The 20,264-nt window shown below is 55.1% G+C and overlaps 2 protein-coding genes across 6 annotated transcripts in view; one reads left to right on the forward strand and one right to left on the reverse strand.

Moving 5' to 3' along the window:
• LOC102453896 (RAB, member of RAS oncogene family like 2A) overlaps positions 1-4,637 on the forward strand; it is a 70,704-nt gene extending 66,067 nt beyond the window's left edge. For all 5 annotated transcript variants that reach the window (XM_075918369.1, XM_075918368.1, XM_075918370.1 and 2 more), the window contains 3 exons: positions 904-1,001; positions 1,855-1,938; positions 4,196-4,637. In XM_075918369.1, coding sequence (XP_075774484.1) covers positions 904-1,001; positions 1,855-1,938; positions 4,196-4,273 — 260 coding nt within the window. In that variant the 3' untranslated portion in view covers positions 4,274-4,637. The remainder of the gene's footprint in view (positions 1-903; positions 1,002-1,854; positions 1,939-4,195) is intronic.
• Positions 4,638-4,739: 102 nt separating this feature from the next.
• The window catches only part of LOC102455626 (transmembrane protease serine 9-like), a 28,965-nt gene continuing 13,440 nt past the window's right edge, over positions 4,740-20,264 (reverse strand). The window contains 8 exon segments of the mRNA XM_075918361.1: positions 4,740-5,497; positions 7,306-7,451; positions 7,812-8,077; positions 8,388-8,591; positions 9,707-9,787; positions 9,789-9,930; positions 16,512-17,397; positions 19,376-19,521. Coding sequence (XP_075774476.1) covers positions 5,144-5,497; positions 7,306-7,451; positions 7,812-8,077; positions 8,388-8,591; positions 9,707-9,787; positions 9,789-9,930; positions 16,512-17,397; positions 19,376-19,521 — 2,225 coding nt within the window. The 3' untranslated portion in view covers positions 4,740-5,143.

Genomic DNA, 20,264 nt, shown 5'->3' on the forward strand with positions numbered 1-20,264 from the left:
TTGACCGCCGCTGCACACTGCGTGGAAGTTTTCAGAGAACTGTCCACGATAACTCCAATATCCCTTTCCTGATTTGCCATAGCCAAATTAGCCCCCATCATACTGTACGTATAGTTGGGGTTATTTTTCCCGATGTGCATTACTTTACATTTATCCACATTAAATTTCATTTGCCATTTTGTTGCCCAATCACTCAGTTTGGTGAGATCTTCTCGGAGTCCCTCACAGTCTGCTTCTGTCTGGACTATCCTAAACAGTTTTGTTTCATCTGCAATCTTTACCACCTCACTGCTTACCCCTTTCTCCAGATCATTTATGAATAAGTTGAAAAGGATTGGTCCCAGGACTGATCTTTGGGCTACACCACTAGTTACCCCTCTCCAATCTGAAAATTTACCATTTACCTATTGTGTTCACTCCCTCTAGGGCATCTGGCATTGGCCACGGTTGGCAGACAGGATACTGGGCTAGATGGACCTTTGGTCTGACCCAGGATGGTCATTCTTATGTTCTTATTCTGCAAGCATCACAGGAGCTGAATTGGTAGCACTAGTGAAAAATGTTTGAAAGCCATCCCTAATACAGAGAGCAATGCAGTACTGGGAGCTCGGATGGATAAAGTCATGCTCCATGCTTTGCACTGCACCCGGTGTTCCCCAGTGATGTGAGAGTCTCTGTGAGGGTCCCTCTGTGATGAGCTTGGATCAGCAACCAAAAGGTCCTTTTCCATCATGTTCTTCCTTGCTAACTTAGTTTAGCCTGCCACCCTTTGCAGGGACCCATTCAAACCATGCTCTGCATGAAGGGGGCCTTGCCAGCAAGTTATGCCCCCATGCAGGTTGCATGGACTCCTTCTTTATGCTGTTCCAGAGCTCACCAATTGCTTCTCCTTTGCTCCTCCAGCGGATATTAAAGTGACTCAGAAAAGCTTCAACTTTGCCCGGAAGTTCAATCTGCCCTTCTATTTTGTCTCAGCTGCAGACGGCACCAATGTAGTGAAGGTGAAGCTTGTCTGTGGAGATGTGGTTGGTGCCAGGCTGCATGGGGGGGCAAGGAGGAGGGGGGGTTCTTTGGGAGACAGGATGTTTCACTGGCTGCCTTCTAAGGGTATGTCTACACTACAGCACTAATTCGAACTAACTTAATTCGAATTAGTTAATTCGAACTAAGCTAATTTGAACTAGTGCATCTAGACCTAAAAACTAATTCAAATTAGCGTTTTGCTAATTCGAAATAGCACGTCCACATTGAGTGGACCCTGAACCGAAGTTAAGGCTGGCAGGAAGCAGTGCCAGCAGGGCATCAGGTTAGGACTTAGAGTGTGGAGCTGCTGTCTCAGGCTAGCCGAGGGCTGTGCTTAAAGGGACCCGGACTGTGCCCCTTTAAGGGCTCCGGGGCCGGGAGGAAGGCAGACAAGTTTCCCTGGTGGTGCCCAGAGTGGCCACCAGGGCAAGCTGGGGAGGGCTAGCCTCCCACTAGTTCAAATTAAGTGGCTATACAGCCCTTAATTCGAACTACTTAATTCGAACTTGGCGTTAGTCCTCGTGGAATGAGGTTTACCTAGTTTGAATTAAGCGCTCCACTAGTTCGAATTAAGTTCGAACTAGCGGTTTGTCTGTGTAGCGCTTATGAAAGTTAATTCGAACTATCGGCTGTTAGTTCGAATTAACTTTGTAGTGTAGACAGACCCTAAGTGTATGGGAGGGTGTTTCTGGTGCAGGGGGGTTATCTCAGGGCTGGTTTCTCTAGGGTGCTGTAGGGTATGGGGGAATGTTGTGTGTGTTCACCTGGAGTTGGGAATCCCAGATGTGTCTTTCATTCCCAGAGTGACAAGTGGCCTCCCTTTTTTCTCAGCTCTTCAGTGATGCAATCAAACTGGCTGTCGCATACAAACAGAATTCAGGAGATTTTATGGACGAGGTCATGAGGGAGCTGGAGGTAAGAGAGCACAGGCTAAAGCTCGCCTCCCTCTCCTTAGTGTATTCCAGCACCACACACCCTGCCCTCACCAGGAAAAAGTCCCCAGTCTCAGCTTGGAGTAGGGTAAGGTGGGCAGCATGGGGGATCCTGTACAGCCGTGGTCACCAACTCGTTGATTGCGATTGACTGGTCGATCGGGAGGGCTTGACCAGTCGATCGCAAGCCATTCGGGGCCCCCTCAAATCCCCCCACCCACAAGTAGCCCCACTACCTACCTCCAGTGACAGTGGAGGCAGTGCCAGCTTCCGGCGGGGTGGAAGGAAGTCCAGCAGCTGCGCGTCACTTCTGGGGTTTTAGGAAGTGTACTGGCTGCTCCCCACCACCATCCCCTGCCCCAAGCAGCCGGCTCGGTACCACAGCCAAGGTCTGTGGCACGTCGGGGACTTGTTGCCAGGAGTGGGAAGGGGCGGAGGGTAGGTAGGAGTCCCGGGAGGAGATGCGCACTGGGGCTTCCCTCTGTCGGTGGAGGGGGGAGGAGTCCTGGGAGGAGGTACATGCTGAGGCTTCCTTCCTCTGGGGGAGGTGGCGGGGGAGGAGTCCCGGGAGGAAGCGCGTGCTGGGGCTTCCCTCCGCTGCGGGGAGGGGGGAAGTGTCCCGGGAGGAAGCGCGAGCCGGGGCTTCCCTCCTCTGCGGAGGTGGAGAGAGGAGGAGACCCCAAAGGAGGTGTGTGGCGGAGACTCCCTGTCCCCTGCCCCCACCAACACCCTATCCCCTGTCCCCACTGGCACCCTGCCCCTTCTGGCACCCTGCTCCCTGCCCCTTCTGGCACTTTGTCCCCACCCCAGCACCATGTCCTCTTCCCCCACTAGCACCCTTCCCCAGTACCATGCCCGCTGCTTCCACCAGCACATCAGTGAGGCTTGGGGGGTTGTGGAGGAGTTACTTTTTTGCATCTCACTTGTGTGGCCCCAACTGACTTTTCTGTGGGTCAGGGACCCCTGACTCAAAACAGGTTCCCCGCCCTTCTCAAAAATAAAGACAATGCTGAAACTTTTTGTGTTTGACAGAATAGTTTATTTAAAAATTAAGCCTGGCCAACAAACCCCTAATTGGGGCCAAGCCCCCATCTGGCTGCAGCATCATAACACTCCTGCACCCTCCCGCCCTAGACCCCAGATCTAAGCCAATCATACACTGGAACCCCATGTCCTGACTCACATCCCCAAACTCCTGCACCCCCACATCCTCAGTCTTCTGCCACAACACTCCTGCATCAGCCACACACCGCAAATCTGTGTCCTGAGCCCATCATATTCCCAACCTTCCTGCCCTGAGCCCCTCACACACCCCAACCAAAACTCCTGCACGCTCACATCCATAAGCCTGTGGTTGCTCAGTACCCCAACCCTCCACCTGCCCCTAAAACTCCCCAGCCTAGAGCCCCTTCCCCGAGGCAGCGTCCCCTTCTGCACCTCCTCCTGTATCCAAATTCCCTCCCAGACCTTGCACCTCTTACCTCTTCCCACACCTAAATCCCTCATTCCCACTCCAAAGTCCATGCATCCAGTGAGGGTACGGCTAGACTGCAGGGCTACGGCTAGATTGCATCCCTTTTCTGTAAAAGGGATGCAAATTAGACGTATCGCAATTGCTAATGAAATGGGGATTTAAACCACCCCCTTCATTAGCATAAAAATGGCTGCCACTTTTTTCGGCACAGAGCTTTGCCAGAAAAAAGCATCAGTCTAGACGCGGATCTTTCGGAAAATAAAACCTTTTCCGAAAGATCCCTTATCCCTTATTTTAAGAGGGCTTCTGAAAGAAAGGGTTTTTCTGACATTTCGCCCAGTCTAGACAGGCCAAATGTTGGCAAAACCTCTTCCCAGAGAAGAATCGAAAAAAGAGAGGCAGTGTAGCCGTATCCTGGGAGTGTATAAGAGCTGGGGATAGCAAGTGAGGAGAAGAACAGAGAGGGCAGGGCTTCAAGGAAGGGATGGGGTCTTGGGGGAAGGATGGGGTGGTAGATCTTGACTTGTTCTGACATTTAAAAAGTGATCTTGGGCGTAAAAAGGTTGGAGACCACTGGTGTACAGCCAGTCCAGATCAAAGGGGGGTGAGGTGGGGTCGGTGCTGGGAGTGTTGTGGGGATCCTGGACAGGCAGTCCCAGGCCAGGGGTGGAAGTATGAGGTGCTGTGCTGAGTGTGCCATGGTGGGATGGGGAATGGCTGGTTCCCATTTGCTTCTCATCATTCCCCCTGTCCTGCTCCCTTCTAGAACTTTGAGCTGCAGAAAAAGGGGGAGGATTCGGATAAAGACGAGAGCTACCCCGAAGAGAAACCCCTGTCCAGCTGAGCCCAGGCTTCAGACCAGCCTTGTGCTGCTCCCCATCACCCCAGCTCCTTCGTGATTAGGTAAAACTGTCAATCTCTGCCTGATGAGAGCAGATTTCTCAGGCACTGGCCATGCTGAGCCACCATGGCCATCCTGCTCCAGGGAAACCATTTGGATGTGATCTTCCTGGCCTTGGCCCCACCTTCCTGAGCATCCAGGACACAGATGGGACAAGAGTACATGACTGCTGCCTGCCTCGGGACCAGGAGGGGGCATTTGCTGGGGAGTGGGGCCGCTGCCTGCCCTGTCGGGAAGCGCCCTACCCACGCGTTTATTAGTGGAGCCCAGCTTGAGAAAACCAACACTAAAGGATTTTTATAAAGTACTGAGTCTGAGTCCTTTGTGCCCTGCACTTGGGTGCATGTTCAAATACCAGCCCTTCCCGCTGTTGATTCACTAGCCAGTTCTGCTTCCCGCCCTACTCACCATTTCAGCTCACCCCCTTTTACCCCAGTGTTTCTCTGGCATTGTTTGCCGTCCTCAAGCCCACTATTCCAGCCCAGCTGGCTCTGTGTGCCCCCAGCCCCGCCCACTCAGGGCCATATCGCCCCTTCCCTGCTCCATCATTGTAGCCCAGTTGGCTGTGTATGCAGCCTCTGCGCCTTCGTGGCTGTGGGCATGGCATAAGGGATTGAAGAGAATAGAGGCAGAGCTGGCTGTGTTGTGGGCACTGTTTTACTCTTGGTGTGAGGTCAGCTCTCAGTCTCTCCATCCAAAAGGACAACGGGCAGGATAGGAGCTGGGGGCTGGTGCAGAGTCCTCTAGAGCAGTGGGCAAAGCATCGGAAATGGCCACTGTCCATCTCAGCCTCCGCTCTGCTCCCCTTCCTTCTCAAGTCCCATTTTCCTTTAGGCCCTGTAGGAACTCGTGCAGCTTCCTGAAGAAGTCAGATTGACTGATCTGGGCTGATGGGCAGGAGCCTGCCCTTGTTGTGGGCCTGATCCAGGGTGTGGGCCTGAGCCTAGGCCAGGGCCTGGGCCGGAGCCGGGGCCGGGGCCTGGGCCGAGGCTGAGGCTGGGGCTGTGGCCTGACTTTCCCCCAGATCCAGGTATGAAAGTGCTGGGTGGAGCTGTAGACTCCTGGTCTCTGTGCCTTGGCGCAGCCCATCCCCCAGCTGGTGACTCCAATGACCGAGAAGCGCTTTGACCCTTCTTCTGTGCACATGAGGGGGCCACCGCTGTCACCCTGCAGCCGGGGAGAGAAGTCTGAGGCACAGCCAGCTTGTCACTGATGAGCCAAGCTTGGCAGGGGGGCTGGCGCCTCCTTGGAAGAGGCTTAAGGACCCACATTCTTCCCTCTAGCACCTGCCACAGAGACGTCTGTCAGTTGGAGCTCAGAGGAAGGGGGCTCACCACTGAGGCCCGGCTAGCTTGGGCGGAGCCCTAGCACATGTTCCAAAAGGTGCCCCCCGCTCGTGGGGATGGACTGTCTGGGAGCTGCATCCAGGGCTTCTTCCATCAGGAGGCAGGTGCTGGCTCATTCTGTGCTTTGGTGAGCAGTGAGCTCTCAGCTCCCTTCTCTTCCTCCTCCAACAGAGAGCCCTCTTCAGCCAGCCTCTGAATGCAGCCACTATGGCATGGTGGCCTCACTCCCCACCCCCACGTGCTAGAGCTCAGGGGCTTTGCCTCTGGGTCCTGCATGCCATGTTCAGGGTATCGGCTTCACTGGCCCTGAGAGCCCCTGACCCATATTGGGTCTCTGAGTCATTGATATTAGGGATACTGGTCCCCTCTAGTCCATTCTGTGGCCTATTCCTTCGTGTTGTGGCCAGTCTCATTACAAAGGACACTAAACGAAGTTCTTCCCATTTACTTTAGGAGATTGACACAGCTCGAGGCAGCTCATTATGGGCTCTACGCCCCCCCCCTTTCCTTTTGCATAGGGCTTTACACCCCTAAATACAATGGCACAAAGAAAAGCAAAGGGGTTTCCAGCTGAGATTACCCATCACATGGGGCTATGGAAGGATTCTGGCAGCAGGCAGGCAGAGAAGACTTCCATACCACCTGGCAGGGGAGAGGCCAGTGCTGGGAAGACAGAAGGACAGAGGCAAGAGGCATGGGTTTTAAAATGAGGTGTAGCAGTTTGCAAGGGACTGGGCACCAGTGGAGGAGCCTGAGGATGGGTGAGGAGGAATGATGCAGGTACCCAGTTAGAGGTGACAGGTTCTCACATGTCAGAAACAGCTACTTGTGGGACTTAAGGAGACCAGAGCCAAGATGAAACTGTTCTGGTTGGAGGAAGTGGGGAAGGATCTGGGTGGAAAAAGGAAGGAGAGGCAGAACACCAGATAGGGATATTGGAGGAAGTGGGAGCAGGGTACCACTGAGGATCCCACCAGAGCAGAGAGAGGTGAGAGTCTAAGTAGAGATCCCAGATTGGAGGGGTGGTGAAGCCACAGCACAGACAGTGAGTGGGGCTGGGACTGCACAGAGGGGCTCCGGCCTGTGTATTGGCAGCTGTCAGTGTCAGGCAGGCTGGTGATACCTGTGAAGTTGGGGCTAGTGCTGGGGGCGAGGGCTGTGCACTGAGAAGGCTCCAACCGGTATACCTGGCAGCTGTCGGCACCTGGGCAGAGGTTGGTGATGCCAGAGTATGCCGGGGAGTTTGGGGTCAGTGCCAGGAAGGGGGCTGGGCAGTGAGAGGGCTCCGGGCTGAGTACCTGGCAGCTGTCGGCACCTGGGCAGAGGTTGGTGATGCCAGAGTATGCCGGGGAGTTTGGGGTCAGTGCCAGGAAGGGGGCTGGGCAGTGAGAGGGCTCCGGGCTGAGTACCTGGCAGCTGTCGGCACCTGGGCAGAGGTTGGTGATGCCAGAGTATGTCGGGGAGTTTGGGGTCAGTGCCAGGTGGGGGCTGGGCAGTGAGAGGGCTCCGGGCTGAGTACCTGGCAGCTGTCGGCACCTGGGCAGAGGTTGGTGATGCCAGAGTATGTCGGGGAGTTTGGGGTTAGTGCCAGGTGGGGGCTGGGCTATGAGAGGGCTCCGGGCTGAGTACCTGGCAGCTGTCGATGCCTCCTTGCTCGTACCCTGCACACAGGTTGTTGCTGGCGATGGCCCCGTTGTACCAGCGGCTGCTGTTGCAGGTTGTGGTGTCAATAAGATGCACCTTGGCTTCCTGCAGGATGTCAGCTGTTTCCAGAGCTGTGGGGACATGAAGAATATTTACTGCAGAGCTTCGAGCCCTATTTCCTGCTTCCCAGCACCGCTCATGGGTGTTCCCCTCCCCTGGTGCCTATCCTTGACTCTGCTGTCACCTTTGCAGGAGGTAGCTTTGCTATGCATCCCCTCCTCTTCTTCCCTTGCCTGTGGGGAGGGTCAGGTTTGGATCCAGTCCTTGGTGGGCACAAACCCTTGGCTCAGTGAGGTGTGTGGGGCACTGACACTGTCAGGAAGATCAGCTGCTGTCTTTTCACAGCAACAGAGGCCTAGGCCTTCAGTGCAACCAGATCCCCATGTGCCTGTGCTGGGGCAGGTACCCAGTTAGAGGTTACAGGCTCTCACATGTCTCCTGTGTGACACCCCAGCCGCTGATGTAGCAGTGGACGAGTTTTGACACCTCTGTCCTGGCATCGGGCAGGCAGGCAAGCTGTGCATAGTCATTGCACACAATTGGCTGGCTGAGCTCCAGCAGAGCGATGTCGTTCCTCTCCATGCGCGGCTCGTAGCGCTCGTGCTGCACCACCTGCTTGATGGAGCGCACCTGGGCCTCGGGGCCAAGTTGGGAGAGCTGAGATGCACCAATCACAACACGCCACTGCGGGAGCAGCCTGGAGAACAGAGTGGTAGTCAGTCGTGGGGAGGGGGCAGGAAGGGATAGAAAGGTTCTTCTCCCGGCCAGTGGAAATCCCCAGAGACATGCATTGTAGCTGGGTGCATTGTGCTGCCTTATTATCTGAAGTACAGGAGAAAGCAGCAGTCCCATGGCATGGCCAGTCCCACAGCATTGCCCCGGTGCCCTTCTAGCTTTCCAGTGCTGGGCATACATTGAAAAGTGGGGGGGGGGGGCGAGCTGCTGTCCCTAGTTGGCACCATGCTTAGGCTGTGAGGGCACCCTTCCCGCAAGGTCCCTTCTCTCACCTTCTCTTGGCTTTGAAGCAGTGAGCTGCTGTGAGGACCCAGCGGGCGCTGATGAGGGACCCGCCACACGAATGCCGGGGGCCTGTTCGAGTGGGGATCTGGATGCTGACGAGCCAGGGCCAGGCCCCTGGCAGAGCATCGACGCCACCCACGATCCGCATCCCCCCATAGCCAGACACCAGGGGGCGGTGCCCACAAACTGCACTGGAGACAGAGGCGCATTACCTTCCTGCAGCAGGGATTTGACACCCTGGGGCTGACCTTTGCTCTAAACTATTTCTCTTACTCCCCCGGTCTTGCCGTGCATCTGCTGTCATGCCTCCTGCTTCTCCCTGGATGCAGCATGTGGGCAGCAGCAGGGCCTAGGAGCCCTGTGTGTTACCCCATGGGAGCTGGCCCATGAGATTTATATGCCAGGGCCTTGTTGCCAACCCACAAGGCGTAGATGTTACCTGATCCTGGGCATCACCCAGGGCAGGGGGCAAGGATTATTGTCAAGACAGCCTCATGTTGGGGGAAAAGCAATGCACTTTGGTGCTGGGAAACTGCCCCATCAGGGCCACTCTCCCTATAGCAGACTTAGACAAAATACAGCCCACAGGCTGAATCCGGCCCCCAAGCCACCGGATCCCACCCATGGACTCTATGGGGAGCACCAGGCAGGCTCCCCGCTAGCCTTGTCACACCTGCATGCCACTCAGAAACTCACACCTGCATGCCACTCAGGGTGGTTTTTCTTTTAACCAGAAACTGGCCAATGGGAACTGTCTGTTTCAGTAACAGGCAGCCACAAAGCACAAAGGGCTCCAGCGCACATGGCTGCAGCATGTTTGGATTGGGGCAGGCAGGGAGGCTGATTCAGGAATGGCTGCTGGCTGGTAAGTCTTCTGGACAGAACCTGCCTTTGGCACCCCAGTCCCCCCTTTCCCCAATCTTCTGCCCCCTCACTCTACATACCCAAATCCTCTGCTCCCCTCCTGAACCCATATCCCCTCCCACATCTGGCACCGCAATCCCCTGCCCCAGATCACAGTCCCCTCCTGCCCTAGTTCACAACTCAAATCCCTGCACCCCCTCCTGTACCCCAATTCCCTGCCCTAGGTCACAATCCAACCTCCTGCACCCTAGTCCAGTGCCCCAGGTCACAACTGCCTCTTTCATCCACACTCCCTCCCTTATCCCAAGCTCTTTCTGCACCCAACCTCCATTCCAGACCCCGCACCTCCATTAAAATCGTGCCATACCACTCAATCACTTTCCCAAATTCTTGGAGTGCCCACCCCTGCCATATAGCCTCTCAAGACCCACATGTCACTTACTCACAGCTGCCTTCCGTGCTGTGCCAGGGCCAGACCAAGGTGTGGAGGAGGAGGAGGAGGGAGAGCAGCCTCATCTTCCACCAGACACATACATCTACAGCGACGTGCCACACCACTCGTGACATCATAAACCAAGTCCTGAGCTTCCGTCCAATCAGTGGCTGGCCAATATGACATCAGAGAGGTCTCTGGTTTCCTCCTTCCTTTGTGACTGGCAAGTGGAGCTGAGAAGATACTGATGGAGGCATTAGGGCCAAGGCTGTGAACACTGAGGGGATGACATGGAAGGTAACTTCCATGGGCAGTGGAGATATCTGGGGACAGGTAGGCTACTTACTGGCATGTCTGCTTTCAGCACAGAGGGAAATCTCCCTGGACAATGTATCCAGCTTGGCAGGCTCTCCTCCCACCCTGCTGTCTCTGTAGTAGAGCATGCTGGGTGCATTACTCCACTCTGCAGGTTAGGTGACCATGTTCTCCAGGCACTCTATGCCCTGCAGAGGCAGCATAGAATAGCTGCCTAGATTCTCCCAGGCTATGTCTACACTGGCATGATTTTGTGCAAGAACTCTTTTGCAGAGGAGTTCTTGTGCAAAAACTCTTCCAGAAGAGAGCGTCTACACTGGCATGTGCCTTTGCACAAGAGATGTGCTCTCTTGCGCAAGAAAGCTCTGATGGCCATTTTAACCACAGGGCTTTCTTGCTCAAGCAATTCATGTTGCCTGTCTACACTGGCCTCTTGCACAAGAACAGTTGCACAAGAGGGCTTATTCCTGAGCGGGAGCATCAGAGGTCTTGCACAAGAAGCACTGATTTCATACATTAGAATGTCAGTGTACTTACACAAGAACTCGCGGCCAGTGTAGACAGGCAGCAAGTTTTGGCGCAAAACCGTCCGCTTTTGCGCAAGATCGCACCAATGTAGACACAGCCCCAGAGTCCACTGATAACATAAATTACAAGAAGGAACTTAGAACTAGCCACGCTGGATCAGCTCCATCTAGACCAATGTCCTCTATGCTTGGCCAGACCCACATGCTCCATAGGCAAGTGTAAGAACCTCAAATCAGCAGATGAAAGGTAATCTCAGCCTCCTTCCAAAGGTCTGGTTCTAACCCTCAACTGTTAGAAACTGTTTCATGATTTAATCCAGTGTTTAATATCCCTTCCAAAACCTTGTATTACTTGACTCTTATAAATCTGGATGTTCTCATCCATATAAATGTTCAGTCCTTTTTAGACTTTTGCTAAGTGTTTGGCCCTACCAGCTTCATAGAACTGTAGAACACTAGAACTGGAAGAGACCTCAAGAGATCAAGTCCGGTCCCCTGCCCTCCCAGCAGGACCAAGCACTGTCTATATAATCGCAGATATATGTCTGTCTAGCCTGCTCTTAAATATCTCCAGCAATGGAGAGTCCACAGCCTCCCTAGGCAATTTATTCCAGGGTTTAACCACCCTGACAGGCAGGAAGTTTTTCCTAGTGTCCAACCTAAACCTCCCTTGCTGCAGTTTAAGCCCATTGCTGTTTGTCCTGTCCTCAGAGGCCAAGGAGAACAATTTTTCTCCCTCCTCCCTGTGACACCCTTTTAGATACCTGAAAACCTCTATCATGTCCCCTCTCAGTCTTCTCCTTTCCAAACTAAACAAGCCCAATTCTTTCAGTCTTTCCTCGTAGGTCATGTTCTCTAGACCTTTAATCATTCTTGTTGCTCTTCTCTGGACCGTCTCCAGTTTCTCCCATCTTTCTTGAAATGCGGTGCCCAGAACTGGACACAATATTCCGATTGAGGCCTAATCAGCGCAGAGTAGAGTAAAAGAATGACTTCTAGGGTGTGTCTAGACTACATGGCTCCGTCGATGGAGGCATGTAGATTAGACAGATAGGCAAAGGGAAATGAAGCCGCGATTTAAATAATCGCGGCTTCATTTAAATTTACATGGCTGCCGCGCTGAGCCGACAAACAGCTGATCAGCAGTTTGTTGGCTCCGGGCGCTAGTCTGGACGCGCCGCGCCGACCTGAAAGCATTTTATCGACATCCCCCTTATGCCTCGTAGGATGAGGTTTACAGGGGATGTCGATAAAAGGCTTTCATTTCGACAAGGGAGCATCCAGACTAGCGCCCGGAGCCAACAAACAGCTGATCAGCTGTTTGTCGGCTCAGCGTGGCAGCCATGTAAATTTAAATGAAGCCGCAATTATTTAAATCGCGGCTTCATTTCCCTTTTTCGAATACACAGATCTACATGCCTCCGTCGACGGAGGCATGTAGTTTAGACTTACCCTTAGTGTCTTGCTCACAACACTCCTGTTAATGAATCCCAGAACCATGTTTGCTTTTTTTGCACCAGTGTCACATTGGTGGCTCATAGTTAGCTTGTGGTCTACCATGACCCCTAGTTCTTTTTCTGCAGTACTCCTTCTTAGACAGTCACTTCCCATGCTGTGTGTGTGAAATGGATTGTTCCTCCCTGAGTACTTTGCATCTGTCCTTATTAAAATTCACCCTATTTACCTCAGTCCATTTCTCCAGTTTTTCTAGAGCATTTTGCATTATGACCCTATTCTCCAAAGCAGTTGCAACGCTTAATAACCGTACTCTCCATGCCAATATGTAAATCGTTGATGAAGAGAGTGAACAGAGCCGGTCCCAAAACAGATCCCTGCGGAACCCCACTTGTTAGGCCTTTACAACATGACCATTGACAGGCTGCATCTAGACTGGCAAGTTTTTCCACAAAAGCAGCCGCTTTTGCGGAAAAACTTGCCAGCTGTCACACTGGCCTCTTGAATTTGTGTGAGAACACTGACGATCTCATGTAAGCTTGTCAGTGTTCTTGCGCAAATACTATGCTGCTCCCGTTCGGGAAAAGCCCTCGTGGGCAAATGTATGTGCGCAAGAGGGCCAGTGTAGACAGCTAAAAAGTGTTTTGCGAAAAAAGCCCTGATGATGAAAATGGCGATCGGGGCTTTCTTGCGCAAAACCGCGTCTAGATTGGCACAGACGCTTTTCCGCAAAAAGTGCTTTTGCACAAAAGCGTCCGTGTCAATCTAGACGCTCTTTTCCGTAAATGCTTTTAACAGAAAAACGTTTCCGTTAAAAGCATTTGTGGAAAATCCTGCCAGTCTAGACGTAGCCAGAGTGTTTGAGTCATTCCGGTTTTCCCCTCCAATGTGCATTCCTGTGCACGTATCTGCACTGCAAGTGGACAGACAGATGCCCTCACATGGTGCAAGGTTGTGAAGTAGGAAATTGTGCCCAGTGTGGAGCAATATGTCACAGAGGAATGTGTGGGAAGTTTGACTGTGATCTAGCAAAAGGTCCTGCTCACAGTTTGCACTGGGGGCAGCCCAACCAATGCCTGCAGCATTTACTGCACAGACTGGATCTGTTTATGACAGCGGAGATGTATTTAGTGAGTATTGTGGCAGCGTCAGTCCCACTTCTGGATCCCAGACCCCTGGGCAGTCCACTATCCCACAGTCTAGGTCTTGCAGATCGGGTACCACCTGCCCTTGCCAGGGTTGGGCTTCAGTTCTCCCACTAAAAGGACGTGGGGTAGATGCCCCTTGGTCAGCCTGGGTTTGGCAACCAGTTACTGGCTGGAGTTTCAGGCTCCTGGGGGAAGGGAGCCCAAGCAGTCCCTGGCAGAGCACCTCACCTTCCCCTGTGGTTTCTGGCAATGCTGACCTTGACTTTCTCTGAGCTCTTTATCAGTTACAAGTTCCCTTTCACTTCTGCTGCCTCCACTCTCTAAACACCTGCCCCTCCGCAGGGAAGGCTTTTTAAAAGACCTCGTGGCTACCTGAAGTCAAATCTCCTGCCCCTTAATTGAGTTACAGCAGCCCCACCCCAGCTGCTTCCACTCTAATAACCTCAGGCTAGCTGCTCCTGGCTGTCCTGAAGTAACAGCTCTCGTCTAGCCCTCTAACCTGCCCTGTCTCAGTATTTAAATAGTGCTTTGAAGGTGCAAAGCCGACCAGTGACTCAGCATCATTACCTCATCTGGCATTGGCCCCTGTCTGCAGACAGGATACTGGGCTGGCTGGGCCTTTGCTCTGACCCAGTGTGGCCATAAGAACATACCAGTGTGAGAACGGCCATACTGGGTCAGACCAAAGGGCCACCTAGGTCCTTCTTACGTTCACATCACTGGTGCGGCCTGGGGGGGTAAATGCATCCCAGATGCACTTGGGAAGTGTGTATTGCTCAAGAGCTTCTCTTTTCCAGCTGCATTCCCCAGCCTTGCTGCAGGGAACCCCTCTAATGTGGCGGCCAACCCACAGCAAGGAAACACTTTTCTACATTTGAGGGAGTGGGAAGAGCCCTCCAGGCAAGAGCCTCCCTTTGAGTGTGACACCTTGCCAGGAAGTGAGCCCAGTTCACAGGGGGAGCCTTAGAAAACAATTGTCCTCCTGTGTAACTGTGGGCATGGTGGCGTTGAGTGAGAATTGGGGAGCATCTGCCTGAGACCTGTGAATTGCCTGCAGCCGGTCTCAGGGCTCTTCAGTGTTGGAGAATGCCAGGAACCTGAGCGCCCACTTAGCTCCAGCAGAGCAGGGTGCAGTGGGAGATTTTAAGGTCCAAAGAGAACATTATAATTAAATAAATTGTGGATTATTCCTATTCTGAACGTGTCTCGCTTCAGCTTCCAGCCATGAGCTCTTGTTCTGCTTTTGTCTGTTAGGATAAAGAGCCCTGTGCTGTCAGAAATCTCCTCATGTAAGTACTTGGTCAAGTCACCTCTCAAACTGCTTAGTCTCTCACTCTAAGACACATTTTCCAGACCCTGAAACGTTCTCATAGCCCGTTCTCTTCCTGACCCTTCCCAATGTACTTTACTGACGTGCAGACCCTAACTGGATCCAGAACCCAAAGTTGTATAAAGAGATAAAACATCTCTCTCCCTAGTTCTATCCCCCGCTAACACGCTCTAGCCACAGCGTCACGTTGAGCGTTCATTTCAGCTGTGTTCTACCATGATCCCTGAGTCCTTTCAGAGTCTCTGCTCTCCAAGATACAGCCCCCCCCCCCCCCGTGTGACCTACATTCTTTGTTGCTAGTGCTGCAGCTGATTGCAGTGTAGCAGTGGACTGTGCTGATTTTGCTTTCACCTCCCTCTAGCGCTGCTCCGCAAACTCATTCTTTTCTCGTGACTGGTTCTTCAAGGTAATCGCCCATATGGAGCCACACGGCGGGGGTGGGCACTTGTCCTCCCAGATTCCAAAGGTGTGAAAGGGCCCCAGACACCCCATATCCCCTCTTTCTCTGCAAGCGCTTTCCCCAAGACTCACACGAGCAGGGTCACAACTACTCTGCTAAGGAACTATTTTTCTTTCCTTGAGAAGGTCCCATAGATTCATTCCCCTTGCTGGTCAATTCGTAAGCAGCTCTGGGCCTCCAGGAGCACTAGCTGCAACGTTTGGGGGACTTGTGCACCAGCTTGAGGGCGTAAAGGACATGCAAAGTGTGGCTTTGTATACATCAGTGAGGGAGACACTGTGCAGGCTTTAGCCCTAGCTGAGTGTGCACTGATCTCCCCAGGTGGCTGATCAGCAGCCAGGTGATAACTGTGGTACAGTCTGAGTCAGCTGTACTACCTGGGAACTGTGATCGATTGGATTGGCCTCACCCTCTGTGCCACAAAGGTTTAAGGCCCTTGGAAATACATTTGGTTCCATGTACAATATAACTGCACTGCAGGCTCACAAAGTGTGGGGCAGGCCATGATTCCTCGAATGGGTGTGAGGTGTTGGAAAAACACAGAGGGGCTAATGACCTGATAGCACAAGGGTGGCTGAAACAAAGGCTCTCTGGCATCAATTCCTGGCTCTGCCACGGACTCCTGTGCAAGTCCCTATGGCTATGTCTACACTGAGGGCTTTTTGCGCAAGAACAGCCATTCTTGTGCAAAAACTTGTGGAGCGTCTGCCCTGCATGTTCATTCTTGCGCAAGTAAATTTACAGTAAAGCATCAGAACAGAGGGCTTCTTGCACAAGAGTTAGTCCTCTCCCCACGAGGAATAAGCCCTCTTGCACAAGAGCTCTTGTGCAAGAAGGCAGTGTGGATGGGCAACAGGGGTTTCTTGCACAAGAAACCCTATGGCTAAAATGACCATTAGAGCTTTCTTGCACAAGAGAGCATCTACACTGCCATGGATGCTCTTGCACAAAAGCACATCTCTTGTGCAAAAGCACATGGCAGTGTGCACATGCCCTTGTGCAAGACCTTTTGCTCAAAAACTCTTGCGCAAAACAGTTCTCATGCAAGAAGCCTGTAGTGTAGACGTAGCCTATGTGTGCCTGTTCCCCACTGGAACACTGAAGGGAGGCTCTAGCGTCTCTCCTCTCCCCATCTCTCCTGCCTGCAGGCCCTGTGGCCACAGGACTCCATGGGCTGGAAGGGACCCTCGGGACAGCAGGCCAGCTCTATGTGCCATCCTCACCACCATTGTCCTCTCAATCTCTGCAAATCTGTCAGCTATGGTTGCAGATAATTTTAGAAAGATGCAAGCAGAGCAGGATGGGTGAAGATCCAGATAGGCCCCTCTGTGTGGGACATGAGCCTGGTACCTTGGTTGCCTGAGCAGCGCTGAGCTTCAGCTCCTGAGGAGGGGCAGAGACACGGGTGCCTTGCAAACAGACGAGAAGGGCACCAAAGAGGGAAACTTAACACGTGTAATGCGCACGTGGGCCGGGTCACTCGCTCACCGTCCCTCAGGGCAGCAGGTGCTGCTGATCCCCGTCAGGCTCTGCATTCCCCCAGTAGGTTGAGTCAAGACTGTTCTTCCCAGTTTGCCTCAGTCTCTCTTATAATCCTGATGGGCTCCAGACTTCTGGGGTGCAGACAAGGCGGAGACAGCTGGTCGGGAGGGGCTGCTGAGTGACATGGGCGGGCTACTCGCTTTGTGATGACTATGGGGGTATATCTTTGGGGGGATCAGTAATTTCAGGACAATTACTGGCCTGGAGGGATTAATTTGTGGGGGATAAATGGCTTTGTGGGTGACGAATGGTCTGTGTGGGGTGACCGGTTCAGGGAGAATGACTGGCTTTGGTGAGATATAGGGCGGCTCCAGGGAAGGGACTGGCTCTGGGGGTATGTAGGGCGGCTCCAGGGAAGGGACTGGCTCGGGAGGGACGTATGGTGGCTCCAGGGGGGGAACTGGCTCTGGGGGTATGTAGGGTGGCTTGGGGGGTACGTATGGTGGCTCCAGGGGGGGGACTGGCTCTGGGGGTATGTAGGGTGGCTCGGGGGGTACGTATGGCGGCTCCAGGGGGGGGACTGGCTCTGGGGGTATGTAGGGTGGCTCGGGGGGTACGTATGGCGGCTCCAGGGGGGGGACTGGCTCTGGGGGTATGTAGGGTGGCTCGGGGGGTACGTATGGTGGCTCCAGGGGGGGGACTGACTCTTGCAGGACAGGGAGAAGGAGAGGTGCAAGCTTGGTGGCATCCGCAGGAGGCTGGAGGGAAGTGATCTGTGGTGGCAGTATCTCCTCAGGCATTGCCTTCTGCTCGGGCTCCAGGATCCCTGTGATCTCCAGGATCCACTCCAGAAAGGGCTGGGTAGAGATGTATCGGCCCCGCTTGTAGGGCTGGGCACAGGCTTGTCCCCAGCTGGTGATGCCAATCACATAATACCGGGCTGTGACCGCATCTTTGCACATTAAGGGTCCCCCACTGTCCCCCTGCAGAAAAAGGGAAGAAGGGTTACTGATGGCCTGTGACAGTCTCCTGCTTCTTAGCATCAGCCCCAGTCCCTAGCAGCCCTGATGCCTACAGAGCTCGGCTGGGAAGCATGGAGTAGGGCAGGTCCTGTGTGCCTGGCAGCTGTCAGCGTCTGGAGATGCCTGAGGAGGCAGGGGCTAGGGCTAGTCCCGGGAAGGAGGCCGGGCAGTGAGAGGGCTCTGGCCTGCGTACCTGGCAGCTGTCGGCGTCTGGGGATGCCTGAGGAGGCAGGGGGTTGGGCTAGTCCCGGGAAGGAGGCCGGGCAGTGAGAGGGCTCCAGCCTGCGTACCTGGCAGCTGTCGGCGTCTGGGGATGCCTGAGGAGGCAGGGGCTAGGGCTAGTCCCGGGAAGGAGGCTGGGCAGTGAGAGGGCTCTGGCCTGCGTACCTGGCAGCTGTCGGCGTCTGGGGATACCTGAGGAGGCAGGGGCTAGGGCTAGTCCCGGGAAGGAGGCTGGGCAGTGAGAGGGCTCCAGCCTGCATACCTGGCAGCTGTTGGCGTCTGGGGATACCTGAGGAGGCAGGGGGTTGGGCTAGTCCCGGGAAGGAGGCCGGGCAGTGAGAGGGCTCTGGCCTGCGTACCTGGCAGCTGTCGGCGTCTGGGGATGCCTGAGGAGGCAGGGGGTTGGGCTAGTCCCGGGAAGGAGGCCGGGCAGTGAGAGGGCTCTGGCCTGCGTACCTGGCAGCTGTCGGCGTCTGGGGATGCCTGAGGAGGCAGGGGGTTGGGCTAGTCCCGGGAAGGAGGCCGGGCAGTGAGAGGGCTCCAGCCTGCGTACCTGGCAGCTGTCGGCGTCTGGGGATGCCTGAGGAGGCAGGGGCTAGGGCTAGTCCCGGGAAGGAGGCTGGGCAGTGAGAGGGCTCTGGCCTGCGTACCTGGCAGCTGTCGGCGTCTGGGGATACCTGAGGAGGCAGGGGGTTGGGCTAGTCCCGGGAAGGAGGCTGGGCAGTGAGAGGGCTCTGGCCTGCGTACCTGGCAGCTGTCGGCGTCTGGGGATGCCTGAGGAGGCAGGGGCTAGGGCTAGTCCCGGGAAGGAGGCCGGGCAGTGAGAGCGCTCCAGCCTGCGTACCTGGCAGCTGTTGGCGTCTGGGGATACCTGAGGAGGCAGGGGGTTGGGCTAGTCCCGGGAAGGAGGCCGGGCAGTGAGAGGGCTCTGGCCTGCGTACCTGGCAGCTGTCGGCGTCTGGGGATGCCTGAGGAGGCAGGGGCTAGGGCTAGTCCCGGGAAGGAGGCCGGGCAGTGAGAGGGCTCCAGCCTGCGTACCTGGCAGCTGTCGGCGTCTGGGGATGCCTGAGGAGGCAGGGGCTAGGGCTAGTCCCGGGAAGGAGGCTGGGCAGTGAGAGGGCTCTGGACTGCGTACCTGGCAGCTGTCGGCGTCTGGGGATACCTGAGGAGGCAGGGGGTTGGGCTAGTCCCGGGAAGGAGGCTGGGCAGTGAGAGGGCTCTGGCCTGCGTACCTGGCAGCTGTCGGCGTCTGGGGATGCCTGAGGAGGCAGGGGCTAGGGCTAGTCCCGGGAAGGAGGCCGGGCAGTGAGAGCGCTCCAGCCTGCGTACCTGGCAGCTGTTGGCGTCTGGGGATACCTGAGGAGGCAGGGGGTTGGGCTAGTCCCGGGAAGGAGGCCGGGCAGTGAGAGGGCTCTGGCCTGCGTACCTGGCAGCTGTCGGCGTCTGGGGATGCCTGAGGAGGCAGGGGCTAGGGCTAGTCCCGGGAAGGAGGCCGGGCAGTGAGAGCGCTCCAGCCTGCGTACCTGGCAGCTGTTGGCGTCTGGGGATACCTGAGGAGGCAGGGGGTTGGGCTAGTCCCGGGAAGGAGGCCGGGCAGTGAGAGGGCTCTGGCCTGCGTACCTGGCAGCTGTCGGCGTCTGGGGATGCCTGAGGAGGCAGGGGGTTGGGCTAGTCCCGGGAAGGAGGCCGGGCAGTGAGAGGGCTCTGGCCTGCGTACCTGGCAGCTGTTGGTGCCTCCTTGCTCATACCCTGCACACAGGTTGTTGCTGGCGATGGCCCCATTGTACCAGCTGCTGCTGTTGCAGGTGGTGGTGTCAATGAGCTGCACCTTGGCCTCCTGCAGGATGTCAGCTGTGTCTTCGTCTGCGAGGAAGGAGAGGGTTTCAGCTCTGTGCCCATTCATCCAGCCCAGACCCTGCCTTCCCTTCTGTGTCCCACTCCCCCCATGGCACGGTGCCTCAAGGCCCTGGCACAGGCCAGTTTGTGTCTCCTGGAGCTCTCGCTGTGCCCAGCATCTGGGCTTCTCTTGCTCCAGCAGTTGAGCTATGTCTAGACTACGGGGTTTTATTGGCAAATGGCGCTCTGCAATTTGCGTACCTTTTTCCAAAAGTTTTGTCTGAAGAGGCTTTTCCGAAATTTGGCCAAATTTTGGAAAACCCTCCCCTTTCAGAAAAGCCCTTCTTCCTCGTGGGAGGAGGAAGACAGGACGCAGAAAGAGCACATCTGCTCTTCTGGAATAAAACCGGAAGAGCAGACGCGTTCCCTGGACACAGCGGAGTTTTTCTGGGATACCTCCCGGAAAACCCCTGCAGTCTAGACATAGCAATGGCCAGTGTCCTGTTCCCCATCCATTGCCATGAGTAGTGCTGGAGCATCTCACAGCCAAGGACCCCATGAGCCTAGCCGAGGGGCTACCAGCCTCAGGCAGGGCCACTGGGGTGCGCAGTGCTCATGCCTCCTCTTTCTCCCAGCCGCGGCTGGTTCAGGAGTGAAGACATGAGTCTCGCGCTGGAGGATGCTTGAGAGCGATGCTCAGTCGCCTGCCTCACTAATGGGCCACAGGGCCGTGGTCCAGCAGCCTGAAAGCCAGGCTCCTTCAGAGGCGT

This window comes from Pelodiscus sinensis, unplaced genomic scaffold (assembly GCF_049634645.1).
Source record: "Pelodiscus sinensis isolate JC-2024 unplaced genomic scaffold, ASM4963464v1 ctg78, whole genome shotgun sequence".
Classification (NCBI taxonomy): domain Eukaryota; kingdom Metazoa; phylum Chordata; order Testudines; family Trionychidae; genus Pelodiscus; species Pelodiscus sinensis.